Source organism: Ostrea edulis, chromosome 6 (assembly GCF_947568905.1).
Source record: "Ostrea edulis chromosome 6, xbOstEdul1.1, whole genome shotgun sequence".
Taxonomy (NCBI): domain Eukaryota; kingdom Metazoa; phylum Mollusca; class Bivalvia; order Ostreida; family Ostreidae; genus Ostrea; species Ostrea edulis.
The window spans coordinates 43,921,081-43,935,219 of record NC_079169.1 but is presented as its reverse complement, the minus strand read 5'-3'; the positions used below and the strand labels follow the sequence as shown (position 1 = coordinate 43,935,219).

The 14,139-nt window shown below is 36.3% G+C and overlaps 1 protein-coding gene across 1 annotated transcript; it reads right to left on the bottom strand.

Annotated features, from left to right (window-relative positions):
- Positions 1-215: 215 nt before the first annotated feature.
- LOC130046794 (uncharacterized) lies at positions 216-5,515 on the bottom strand. Its single transcript, XM_056139662.1, has 5 exons — positions 4,791-5,515; positions 3,542-4,084; positions 2,883-3,218; positions 2,378-2,721; positions 216-514 (listed from the first exon to the last, which is right to left on the bottom strand). Exons 1-5 carry the CDS (start codon positions 4,864-4,866, stop codon positions 296-298), a joined length of 1,518 nt encoding a protein of 505 aa, XP_055995637.1. The 5' UTR covers positions 4,867-5,515; the 3' UTR covers positions 216-295.
- Between the last annotated feature and the right edge of the window lie 8,624 nt (positions 5,516-14,139).

Below are 14,139 nucleotides of genomic sequence, written 5' to 3'. Positions count from 1 at the left end.
CAAGCACCAGCATTCATATAATATATATCTATATCTCTCTCTCTCTCTGTGTGTGTGTGTGTGTGTGTGTGTGTGTGTGTGTGTGTGTGCAGAATATATATGTGTGTATGTGTTAAAGTTTTTTCGCCCCCGTATATATATATATTATGTGTGTGTGTGTGTGTGTGGTGTTTTTTTTACTACAACTTTGCTATAAGGCAAATAAAGAGAAATTATTTTTGCAATTAAAATTCAAATGTATTCATCATCTTGGAGGTATCTAAGATATCACAGACATTGCTTCATTCCACATTCATTAGTATTTGGTGTACATATTGATATTTGTGCATTTATAGATTGTGACATAGTCCATATATCCCTGGAAATTCTGGTATCCATCCACAAACCCAATAGAAATTCCATACGGTGTCCCTCGGATCGGGCCGTTTGTTTTCGCTTTGTTTTGAATTCCGTTCACAGAGCCAGCTAAACGGTTACCATCATGGCTAAACGTGACTTCGTTCCAGGGTTGAAACTAAAAGAAAATGTGTATATGTCTTCGTTAAAATTTGAAAGTTGTTGGTTTTTTAAAATAATTTTTGTAAATTTATGTCCCCTTTTAAAGCTAATTCATCTGCTTTTGCTTTATACGATGAAATCATATTTCGAATACTCTTCTCCCAAAGTGTTAAATCACAACCAATATGGAACATCTACCGATTATAAAGTCTCCCAAACGAAGTACTGGCTGTATAAAAGTGGCTTTTTCTGAGTACTACTCTTTTCCTCCCTTGACAAAATCAATGCCAATTTTAACTTCATTTAAAAGATTTAAATCACGAATCCTTTAGTAAAACTGGTGTCACTTGACCTTGATCCTCAGTCCAAACGTCCTATTGTCAGTTTTGATGATCCCATGTCTCTATCAGCCCTGGTTCTAAAGTTATACAAGTTTTTATAATCAAGGTCAATGGAGATACTACCTTGTAGGTCACTGTACCCTTTTATCATTTCTGAACATTCCTCTGTCATTCCCAGTTCTAGGGTTATACCAAACTTATGTTTAGGGTCGTCAGAGGTCAAGGTCAGTGGAATCACTTGACCTTGATACCATCATCCTTTTTATTATTTCTGAAGATCCCATCTCTTAATCAGACATAATTCTTAAGTAATACCAAATTTATGATCTAACGTCAGGGTCAAGGTCACTGGAGTCGCGTGACCTTGATACCAATTTGTAGATCTCATCATTATTTCATCATTTCTGAAGACCCCATGACTCTATCAGATCTGGCTCTTAAGTAATATCAGTTTTATGTTCAAAGGTCAAGGTCTCTGGAGTCACTTGGCCTTGATACTAGTTTGTAGGTCCTGTCATTTTTTAGCCATTTCTGAAGATCCCATGTGGCTATTAGTCCTGGTTTTAAAGTTATACCAGTTTATATGTTCATGATCAGAGTTCAAGGTCACTGGGGTCACTTGACCTCGATACTATTTGTTGGAGGCCCTGTCATTCTCTATTTATTTCTAAATACCCCAGGACTCTATTTAACATATTTGTCAAGTTATATATGTTGAAATTTGCAATTAACTTTTAACCAATAGAGTTCTATGTTAAATCCCACCCCTATTTGCCCCCCCCCCCCCCCCCAATCTACCCTCACCCCCTTCAATCTGAAAACAAAAACATTTCTGCACATCTAGATACATTGGCCTATTATATCCTTGAATATGTAATACTTTCATCAACTGGTATACGGAGAACGGTGTCGGGCAGTTTTATGCGCGAAAAATAAGAACCGAGCAAAAACAATAAGTCTCCAAACTTCGGGAGACTCAATAGATCATCCAGAGAATACCCTTTACATTCTGTGAACTGGTGGCCTTAACATTACAACTCAGAAATAGAGATAGGTCTTGGGTTTTTTTTCACTAAAAATGGTATTTTATGAAGGATCAAGAAACCGTGTCTTACAATATGTGAATTGGTGAGTGACTTAATTGACCTCAAACACAACCGGAGCCATCCTTTAGTACCTTTGTGTGCAAGCTAGGCAGTCTTGAGAAATCCTATAGAAAGCACTTTTTACACAAACGAACCAATGCTTTCAATAAAGCTTTATCATTAAAAAACATCATGTGTTCATTATGACGAAGGTCTCCCAATCATTTACTAAAATCATAAGCATAAAGAAATATTGAATGTTGACTATGGCATCATTCTTTTAAAAATTCTATTTTATTCAGTGATGTAATGTTTATTTTGTGCATGCAGCTTAATAAGTACATACAATGTATGATGCAAGGGCAAACGTGTAAGGCATGAGTATGTATATCATAAAAGTTTTACCATTAAATGCCCTCTCTATCCAAATACAAGAGATGTAATGTTACTTACATTTGTAGGAATGGTAACTGTTGTACGTTGTCCACGACGGTTGTAAACCCTATAGGTGTGACGTATGGAACTTTTTAACATCGCCATCGTTGTAGGGGCGTAGCAATCACCATTACTTAAAAGGCCCTGGGTTTCAAAACTTGGGAATTCTTTATATCTCATTTTGACAAGGAAATTTGAGCCCAGTTTTTTCTGTATGTGTGGTATTACCAATTTGGCCTCGTTTTCGAATAAGGCCAAGCCGGTTCTGGTAAATTTAACTCCATGGTTTTTCACTAAAAACTTGTTGCCGGATAAATCGATACAGTCGAAGTCAAAAGGAATGTGTACCAATACTCTGCATACTGTTCAGGAGAGAAAAGGAATAGGATAGAAAAGGAATACGTTTGATGATCTATTGGGGGAAACAAACGAATGATGTAGATTATAACTTTTTAAAATATCTATTCAGCGATTGCTGCTAAAACTGTGTTAGAAAGATTTTCAAAGAATATGATATATGTACCTCTCTTGGGCGTTTGTCTTATTGTACAGCCACAAGTGTCTTGGCTGTATAGAATTCCAGGAGGACAGGACCTTTGTACCCATCCATACCCGTCAATAAATTCTTCATACATGTTAGTTAGGTAGATCGCCGGCCTCTTATTGCAGACAGGCGGCTCGTCTCCACATGAAACAGTACACGTTGGTTGATAGACACATGATTGGGTAGGGGCGTTGTAAGAGTAGCCCTTTGGACAACAAGTTAGTTTGGATTTATCACCTTCGCATTTCCAATAGATTCGACAGTTTTTGGATATAGCATGTGGGTAGGAGTTCACTCCTGGCATCATGCACTTATCTGAAAAGAAATAATTCGGTAAATCCCTTAATTGCAATAAAATTGAATAAGTTGAACAATTGTACAATAATCTTTTTCTCTATGCCAGTATGTATGATATACAATAATGGTGTATATACATATGCATACAAAGAGGGAGAGAAATCAATATATTGATATCACATCGAGGCCATAAGCCTTATAAGACGAATGGTCGTTATTACATCATGGTGAGCAACAGATTGGTCTTTGATTATTATTCATACGAACATAGATTTATCTTAATCTATCTTCAGTATAACACTGTTTTTCTAAAAATAAAAAATATGTAGTCGTTCACATACTTGGGCAGACCAGTTGTACCAGCTTGTGTAAAGCGGGCAATAGTTCATCGAATGAGGTGACGTTTATTGCTTGACTTTTCGTTGAAGCAATTCCTTTTAGCTCCTCATCATTTGTATATCGACCAACGCCCACTGAGAACATGTTGATCCCCTCGTCCTTGCTTATCTGAGCCTGAAGTTGGGTAGCATCTTCATCCTTAGATATCCCATCAGTAACCACTATACCGGCCATGGGAACCCCTTCTCGTTTTTGCTTCCTAAACATTGCCAGCATTGCCTTTACTCCTGCATCTGTTTCTGTCCCTTCTCTTGGATGCGGCAAAACAACAGCTTGTTTTTTTAGGAAAACCGGGTCATCAGTTAGTGGGACCGTAAAGTGCACGCCCTTGCTATACACCACTATACCCATTCTGGTTTCTCCTGAACCAATATGAAAACCATCCACCATTCCACCGATGGAAGATCGAAGCTTTTGAAAATTTGCAGCAGAAATACTGTCTGATCCATCGATTACAAAAGTCACGTCTAACCTTTCTTTGCATCCTGAAAAAAGGAAAGAAAAGGTTAATTGAATGACCTCGATCTAGCTATCAGCCAATGGCCTCGCATTTATAACCTTAATATCAGCACCGCTTACAGGTACATGTATATATATGCATCGCACTTGGGAATGAAATTACCTCAAGGATGTTGATCATAACTGATGTCCAATTTGACATTTAAAAAACATAAAGTAAATATCCCCTCTTTTTTTCTTGTTGTTTTTTATCTTACTACATTTATTATAGATTTGTTCGTACTGCCACATAGTCATCATCAACCTCATCATCTATATCATCATCGTCAACATCTATATCATCATCTGAATCATCATCGTCAACATCTATATCATCATCTGAATCATCATCGTCAACATCTATATCATCATCTGAATCATCATCGTCAACATCTATATCATAATCTGAATCATCATCGTCATCATCAACCTCATCATCTATATCATCATCGTCAACATCTATATCATCATCTGAATCATCATCGTCAACATCTATATCATAATCTGAATCATCACATAACTTTGATAATGCATCATTTCATTTTTTTTTTTTTTTCATTTTTGTGTTGTCAAATTGCTTTATTTCCAACGACAAAATTAGTTGGAGAGTTGTATAATTATTTATCAAAATTGTACGTTAAACATACACATGTTTTCTATGAAATTCACAGACTATCTATGAAATTATCTTACCTTTTGGAGAAGACTCTTCAGCGAACGATGCATAAATAAATATTACAAAAATGTAGGGAAGGGGTACTGTCTTCATTTTCAAAACAACTGCACTTCGATCAACGTTAGGCAATTGAAATATAGGACTGGACTAAGTTCTTAAATTAGGCGTCCTTAATTTATCGCACGTTCGCCGGGCGTAACAAGGCGAAGCATCCATCATTTACTGCTTCCTATTTAGCATTTTTTCTCTGAATTGTTTTCTTATAAAGCGTACACTCACTGCATTAATCACATACTAAAAGAAAGAGCAACACTAACAATGGATGTAGGAAAAAGTGGGACTTCCAAACTTGAAAGAATGGCACGCAGTTCCCGAAAAGTAATATTCACAAGTAAAAAAAAAAAAAAAAAAACAGTAGTAGGGCATGTTTATATTCGTTCAAGATTTACTGACATAGTCCACGTCGATTTGCCGTCTTAAATGGAAATGATAATCTTAAAAGAAATGAAACATGTATTAACTACTTTAATGTTACACATGGGTACATATTTCTCCTATTCAAACAATATTTGATCCAACACGTATTACTCTTCTGATACACTTATCGCTAATGTAAGTACTACGCTTTTGATTTTCATATTAAATGTGAGTATACTTATCGCTAATGTAAGTACACGAGTAGGGAAGATTTAACTAAACAAGATAGTGCGAAATGTTTTCCATCTTCATCAATAAGTTTAAATGAAGAGCATTTAAACATTTTCTCTAAAACAATATACGTAGAAGGCTAAATATAGATCGTCTTATTTTGATATACTGTTGGTAGTTTAGATGGAGGGTTTATGTGGACCGAGACTCAGGCGTGACTGATGGACACGATATATATATATCTTGCATTTCACGAGAATTTATATCCGTCAGTTTCCTTAACACGTAAGAGGCATAATTTTTGATAAATAAAAAACATGATATTGAAAATTTAAGAGAATGAATTGATTTACAGTAGTTTATCATTAAAGGTATTGATTTACAGTAGTTTATCATTAAAGGTATTCACAGGTGGTTGTCTTATTGTTTTGTGTTTGCTGCCACCCGGTCAATTCACAATATACAGTATAACGATGTTTTGTGTAGTGGTCGTTATATCGACCGTCCGTTTGTCTGTTTGATTTGTCAGGGACATCAAATTTTAACGAAAGAAGAATCTGAAGAATTGAACCCAAGGTACTGTAAAAGAGTCAAAGAGAATTGTAGAAAATGTACGGAATTCCTCTTCGAACTTTGATTAATATTTACATAGCAATTACGCAAGATTTCAAGAAGCTGCCATTTAATATCTTGTCAAAACAGATAACTTTCTTGTGTTGAAAATTGGAAAATGATTTGATGGACTTAGGCGACTTAACGGTTTGGTGATGAAATAAAATCAAACCGTATCACTGTTGTGGTAGCCTTGTGGTTAGGGGTTAGCTTCACAACCGAGGGGCCCGGGTTTGATCCCGGTGCCGGGGGACCCGGTTTTGATCCCTGCGCATCATCAAACCTTGTTCCTTATCAAAAGCGCCTGGTATTATATATTCTTTGTTGCTCAAGACGTACGTCTTGTGGCATACAAGTATCCAATTAAGAAACAGGCAAACAATTGTATGACATGATACATTTTATAGACAACGAATGTTATATAAGAATATCTATACGTAAATTAAAGGTACAATGAAGATATTTCCCCAAATTGCACAACTTTCGAATTTATTTTACACTTCATATTTGTTTAAGTTTAAAAACAAGATTTTTTTCAACAGTACACCTTGATATATATCTCCTACGTAATTCACTAAAGTAAGGACTTTTTTTTTTTTTTTAAATTCATCCTCGATATCTAATTGATACAATTTACAATACCGGTGGAGTTTTTTTTCTTGCTACCTTAATATGGCGTCCACTTTCAATAGCTGCAGAACTGTAGCTCTGTGAAAAAATATCAGGCAGAGAATTGCTGACATTTTCATGCAGAATATTGTTGAACAAATCAACTCACAAAGGTGTTAATCTTTATATACATTTATGACTATTTCTGATTGCAATGTTACATGATGAAGTCAATACCGCATGTTCATCAGAAACAAATTAGTATAATCAGAATGTCTTCACATGATCTAGCTGCAGAACTGCAGCTCTCTGAAAAAAATTGGGACAGATCAGAAAGCTACAGATCCACCCCTTATAAAAACCTTCGATTTGCGACGCACATAATTATGTGCACGGTTGAGGCCTCATATCATTGTATTCTTCTACTAATTTGTTTCTTATGAACATGCGGTATTGACTTCGTGGGTTGATTTGTTCAACAATATTCTGCATGAAAAAAATGTCAGCAATTTTTTGCCGGATTATTCGAATTGAAATTGCTGTCCTTTAAAGAAGGATTTCAAAAACGTGGACCATAAGCAGGTGTTTCAGGCAAAACTTAATAGTCTAGGTTGAAATAAAAAATATCTAAAACAGAAATATTGAAACATGCAAACATTTCATTAAAAGTCTTATTGCTAGAGCTGTAGTGCAAATATTTGTAGCTTTGACCTTTAACTTCAGAAATAACGGTCATCCTTGTATTTGATCTGGATCTTAGACCGAAGTTCAAATTCAACACGGGACACACTCTGGTCAAATAATAACGTTCGTTTGAGTTTCATACCTTAATGTGACAACAAAATACCTTAATCCAATGATAGAATACGGATGCTTACAAGCTTGATTGTCATGTCAGTGACACTTCACAAATGATGACGATTGTTATGAATAACAATATGTTACTTTGCTGAGGTGAATGTGTTGTCATGTAACAACAAGAATACTAAAGCAAACCAAACGCCATTATATTTCGAATTCGCTCAACAATTGCTGATTCCGATAAACTTATACTTGTTCATGCGCAATCCCTCTCTCTCTCTCTCTCTCTCTCTCTCTCTCTCTCTCTCTCGGCGTTTTCCGCCAAAGTCGAGAGGAAACAGAAAAGGCCGAACGATGTTTCGACATACGCTTGTGCATGCGCAAGCTGACTTCCTCCATATCATCCGGTTTAACCTCGCTTATATATATTCTGAGTGGACATCAGAGTCCACGCGATGAGTATTACAATATACGGCATTATACATGTATTCCTTCTTACACGTGATCTAGACTTATGTCAAATAACCACACTTCTCCCAAACTCTTCAGCTTTGTCACAGACTATTTTATAACACGTTTTAAAAATACAAATTTCACTTTGTAATAATTTGAACCAAGATTTAAAAATTCTAAACCAACGAACAATATTCATGAGCAATCTGCCTGTTTCAAAATACACCATAGCATTATTTGTATTTGCCCTGATACCCAGTATAGGCTTTTTAAGTATCTTAGTGCACCTTTCCAACATCGTTAGCAATAGCGTGGGGATCAGGGTTAGAATAGGTCCTCCATACCCCCTTGATTGTCGTAAGAGGCGACTAAATGGGGCGGTCCTTCGGATGAGACCGCAAAATCGAGACCCTTTGTCACAGCATGTGTGGCACGATAAAGATCCCTCCCTGTTCAAAGGCCGTAAGCGCTGAGTATATACTTAAATTTTGCAGCCCTTCAACAGCAATGTTGACGTCTCCATATGAGGAAAAATTCTCGAGAGGGACGTAAAACAATCAATCAATCAATAAACCTACTGATAAATTAATTGTATATTGTTTATCGTCCCGTCCAGAATTGTTCACTCGTATTGAGAGTTCACCAGCTGATGGTTTCATCGGCTCTAAGTGAAGCACTACATTTAGACCTATGCTTAGTGCCCAGGACCGTAACAGTGAGGGTTTTTTTTTATCGTGCCAACGCTTGCAGCGACATGGGACCTCTTTTTTAAAGGTCATATCCGAAAGACCTGTGATTGATTGATTGTCTCTTGCTTAACGTCTCGCTCGAGAATTTTTCACTCATATGGAGACGTCACCAAGATCGGTGAAGGGCTTCAAATTTAGGCCTATGCTCGGAGGGTTCTTTAGCGTGCTACACCTACTGTGACACGGGACATCCGTTTTTAATGTCATCTCCGAGGACCCGTGACATTCACACCTGATGCCGAGCATTTGGCGATGGAACTGTCCCTACCTGTTTTAACGACTTAGGTGTGTTCCCGCCGGGATTCGAGCCCCGGCCTTCCGCATGCGGGGCGAACGTTCTAACCTCTAGGCCACCGCGAGAAGAACTTGTGATTTCATTTTTAAATGCAGAGCATTTGGCGAAGGAGCAATAATTAACTAGGTTTGACGCGGCCATGACACGAGCGGACCCCCCCCCCCCCTCTCACCCCGTTACGAAGCGAACGCTCTACCACTGAGCTACCGCGTACGGTATCAGTAGGAATTCCCAGCGAACAAAGTATATGTATGCAAAAACATAAGTTCAATCAAGATTAGGTCATTTGGTCATCATAAAATGACAGTTGGAAACAATTAGTATCATTAATACCTCTGTGAATGAGATGATAACCAAATGGACAGTACTTTATAGACAACACAATTTTGAATACAGATGTATACCTACATTTGAAAAACATCCACAACAATAAGCGCTAGAAACCGATTTTTTTTAGTCATCTCAAAATACATGATACTGTTATCCGGATTACCAGGTTAATTAACCCTTCTATTGAACATGAAATCACACAAGACACTACGAATTTGCCAAATGACATCAAATTTAGTACATGTAATAATTGAAAATGATAAAGTAAAATCGTGTAAACAATCGATGCTCTTTATAACCAGGAGAGATTTTGATTGTTTGTTTGACGTACGCAGGCACAGAAAACCATTGGAGACGTTTTTTCTTCATAGTCATCAATCTTTACCTTTTTCGGGTGTAGAATACATTACATGTATATATGCCAAATACGTAGTTTGTCGAGGGAAATTGCTTGAGCATAAGCAACACATAATATATCCTCTGTCATCTCTCTACACATTAAAAGATTGTGATTTCAGACACGGTACTGACATCTTTGTAGCAGTTTTCAGCTGAGAAGTTTGGAAATTATTTGTAGTTCCTAAAATATAATTCAACAACACTGCCTTCTCTGACTTTGTCTAGGATTTTCGCATTGGCGGGAAAGTCTTACTGATTAAAATGACCTCAGTAAGTTGAAACACTACGAATTTGTCAAATGGCATTAACCTTAGTGAATATTGAAATTAGGTTTTACATACATATTCCCGGACCTCCGTAACCGAGTGGTTAAAGCATAGCACTCAAAATCACAGGGCCTTTCACCTCTGGTCGGCTCGGGTTCGAATCCCGGTAAGTGAGAAAGTTTCCCAGTTTACTTTCGGAAGGTCGGTGGTCTCTTCCAGGCCCGTACCGAGGGGGCGGTGCGGGGGGTGCAAACGCACCCCCCTGTGAAAACCATTAAGCACTATTAAAGTCGGCTGTGTAAATCATCAAGCACTATTAAAGTCAAATATTTTCTAAAATCCCTAGCTTTTACTTTCACAGTAAGGAATATCACGAAATAAATTCAATACATATTGCCTATGCGATGACCAATTTTAGTATGTTTCCCCTTTCATATTTATGAGTATTAAATAAGTAAATAAAAAGCAAAAATTGCATCCAGGATAGAGCATTTTTACCCTTATTTTTCTCTATTTCGATTCTGCTTCTGGGGGGCTTCGCCCCCCAGGACCCCCCACCGGGCTTCGCCTTAAGCGGCCCCCAAACCGCTCGCCGTAAATTTATGCACCCCCCCCCCATTGAAAAAGTCTGGGTACGGGCCTGTCTTCCCAGGTACATTGTATCTGAGTTCTCTCTTCCACCAATAAAAAACTGGGCGCCACCAGATAACTGAAAAATTGTTGAGTGTGGCGGAAACACCAATCAATCATACATATGCTATGCTCGCTGGGAAATCCCACTGATAGAAGAATTAATTCATATTTGTGGTAATAACACAACGAGCTTGGCCCTTGTGGTTTACATGCTACTGAAAATGGTGACATGGAATGCAGTCATAAAACCCTCTTGAATTTTTTTCCCCTTTGGAACAGTTATAATTTATGTCGTATATCTTGTAATAAACAATGAAATTTAATATTCAAATTCTTAAAACAACGAAAATGCCAGATGGCATCACAAAAAACATTGAAATCATGCATCGTTGCAAATTGTCAATATATTGGGAATGGTTGTATCCTACGTTATACTTTCATAGACTAATTGTGTCCAGCGTTATATTATAATTATCATTACTAATCGTCTTAATTGCAAAGTTTTCTTACCGACGTTTAGGGTAATGATGTTGTCTTTTCAGTGATACAATTATACCCCCCGCGAACGAAGTTCAGGGGGTATATAGGAATCACTCTGTCTGTCTTGTCTGTCCGTCTGTCTGTGCAGATTCGTGTCCGGGCCATAACTTCTTTGTTCTTTGACATAGGCATACCATATTTGGCACACAGGTGGATCACCATGAGACGATGTGTCGAGTACCTTCATGACCTCTATATGACCTTGACCCTTGACCTCAAGGTCAAAATTAAAGCTATTTTACAATGGATTCGTGTCCTGGCCATAACTTCTTTGTTCTTTGACATAGGCATACCATATTTGACACATGAGTGTATCATCATGAGACGATGTAACGGGTACCTTCATGACTTCCATATGACCTTGACCTCAAGGTCAAAATTAAAGGTTTTTACAATGGATTCGTGTCAGGGCCATGACTTCTTTGTTCTTTGACATAGGCATAGCATATTTGACACATGAGTGTATCACCATGAGACGATGTGTCGGGTACCTTCATGACCTCTATATGACCTTGAACTTTGACCTCAAGGTCCAAATTGATTATAGGGTTTGACATAGTCATACCATAAGACATGGGTGTATCACCATGAGACTATGTGTCATGTACATTCATGACCTCTTTATGACCTTGACCTTTGATCTCAAGGTCAAAATTATAGGTTTATACCATGGATTTGTGTTCGGACTATATCTTCCATTTTCTTCTACAAAGGCATACCATATTTTTACACTCAGGAAAGAGGTAATTTATACCTATTAACAACACCTTTTGGGAGATTGGGGTAAGCGGGGGGTATTCTTAGTGAGCACTGCTCACAGTACCTCTTGTTGAATTTTAGATGGGTTTTTCTGTTTTAAAAAAAATAGGAAAGCGAACGACTGAGACCAATTTATACGAAATATTCTGTGTTGAATTGTTTGTGCAAGTGATAGGGGATCTGGCCGAATGCTACAATGACATGTATACTGTATATCATTCAAACCAGAATTCAATACGTCACCTGATGGGTTATAATGTATATAATTCTTAAGAATTATTTTTATAAAGAAAAGTATTTACCACTTTCTAACCCCTCCTCACGGACATCTACACTCTCCATAGTAAATTGCCGTTGGGGTTGGTTGTACTCGCGTTAAAAACACGATTGTATCCTGCTTAGGAGTGGCTGTATCCAAATGACGTTTGACCACGGTGTATTCGGTGTGTTTCTTGCGAGTCCCATTCACAAACAAACTAAACAGTGTCCAATTTCAAACTCGGCACATTGTAATAAATAGAAAGACATGAAACATATATGAAGACTAGAAGTATGTTTCAATTAAAAAAATCTAGATGAAAAACGTAATATGTTAAAAAAAAATCCTGTGTCCGTGAGGGATTCGAACCTGGTTGTTTGAATTCAGAAAAAAGAAAACATCTCAACATTCATACATAGATATTATACATTTGAGTGACTTACTTCCATCGATCCTTTAGGGAAAATAACATGAGACGTGCAACACCTTCTTTGACTCAAACATCTGATTTTCTCTTTAATCAATGTCCCCTAAAATAACATATATATAAAATAGAATCATTGATAGTTTTCTAAATTTATTTTGTGTCGTACTTTTGATTTATATCTTCAGGAAATCTTGAAATAAATGGAACAAAACATACATGCATCAAGCCAAAATGGCCAATGAAATTATTGTAAATTTCCATGTCATGTATTTTCCACCATTCACTCTTGAGAGGCAATGCACAGTCCAGAGACAGAAAGAAATACCATCTTCCTGGTAATATTCGCCCGCATCCTAGCGACCGATAGCTATGACGTTGGTAACTTTTAAGGTTCTATCAGATTATATTCATTGTACTAGATATGACATGTGTATCAGGCGCCTGTGTTAAATAGTTATATTTTTCGGAAAACGTTGAATTCATTTCTCTTAATGAATTTTTCATTTTTCTGTCATGGGAAAATTACTTTTTTAATAAATATACTGTAGATAATATCTACAAAATACACAATTGTATGTGCACGAAATAGATTTTTAAAAAAAAGTTAAAAGACATCCAAACAAAAAACCACGGAATCAAAATACACTCTTCTTTTTAAAGCATTTTTGTCAATCTTCAAGTATTGTACCTGTAACTTTGATTTTGCTCTTTGCAAAATGTCCTAATTCTAACTTGGACAATATTTTATGCTATCATTCACTCTTATTACAAAAACTATTCTTATACCATACCTTACCACTTGACAGATTCATTTTGCTACAAATTCGTTTAACATGATGTATATTCAAAAGATTTCACTATATTGCAAGCACTCTATTTACAGGTGATAAATCATACGCGTTTTAGGTACGACATGGCACAAACTACATGGTAATATTTTTGAAAGGGTTTGACAGGGACTATATTTTGTGGCAGAAGGATTAATTAATCAAAAAGTTCTAAATCTGCATGATATTACAGTTTCTGTTTCATCAAATATATCTACTATTTTTATACTCCTATACGCGTATTTCAGTTTTATAATTTATTATACAAGTAGTTGAGACTGGAACTAGTTCAAATGTTGTAATTTATTAAATTTGGTTGATATATTTTTCCAAACAGAACACTGATTCTTAAAAAAATATTAAAATCAATTTACTCAAATTTTGTATAAAATTCAGTATTTTTGCCAATAATTTAAAATTTTGATTTCTAATCCCCACTGTTTTTAGTTTCATTTAAATTCTAAGACAATACCTGAAAAATTATGTGAAATTTTAAAAATTGACATTACTCCTAATTAGTCCCTTTAAACTCTCAAATTTAATATCATAAATTTTTTCATATATTAAGTGCAAAAAAGGTCATTATTTAGTTCCATTACTAGTATTAAACTTTTTTTTATCTGTATTGATATGACCATGTATCTATTTTATGGAATGATTGATTTGTTTTGCTTATTATATGTGACACCAACAAATTTTGGAAAAAATAGGTCAAACAGTTTTCCGGGCTTTTTTTTCCATTACGGAGACAGATATTGC

Bases quoted from the DNA above. Each gene is read 5' to 3' on its own strand.
- LOC130046794 (XM_056139662.1), bottom strand. From the start codon at position 4,866: ATGAAGACAGTACCCCTTCCCTACATTTTTGTAATATTTATTTATGCA. The intron at 4,085-4,790 runs GTAAGATAATTT...TCCTTTTTTCAG, and splicing joins TGAAGAGTCTTCTCCAAAAG to GATGCAAAGAAAGGTTAGAC. The intron at 515-2,377 runs GTAAGTAACATT...ATTTTCTTTTAG, and splicing joins CAGTTACCATTCCTACAAAT to TTTCAACCCTGGAACGAAGT.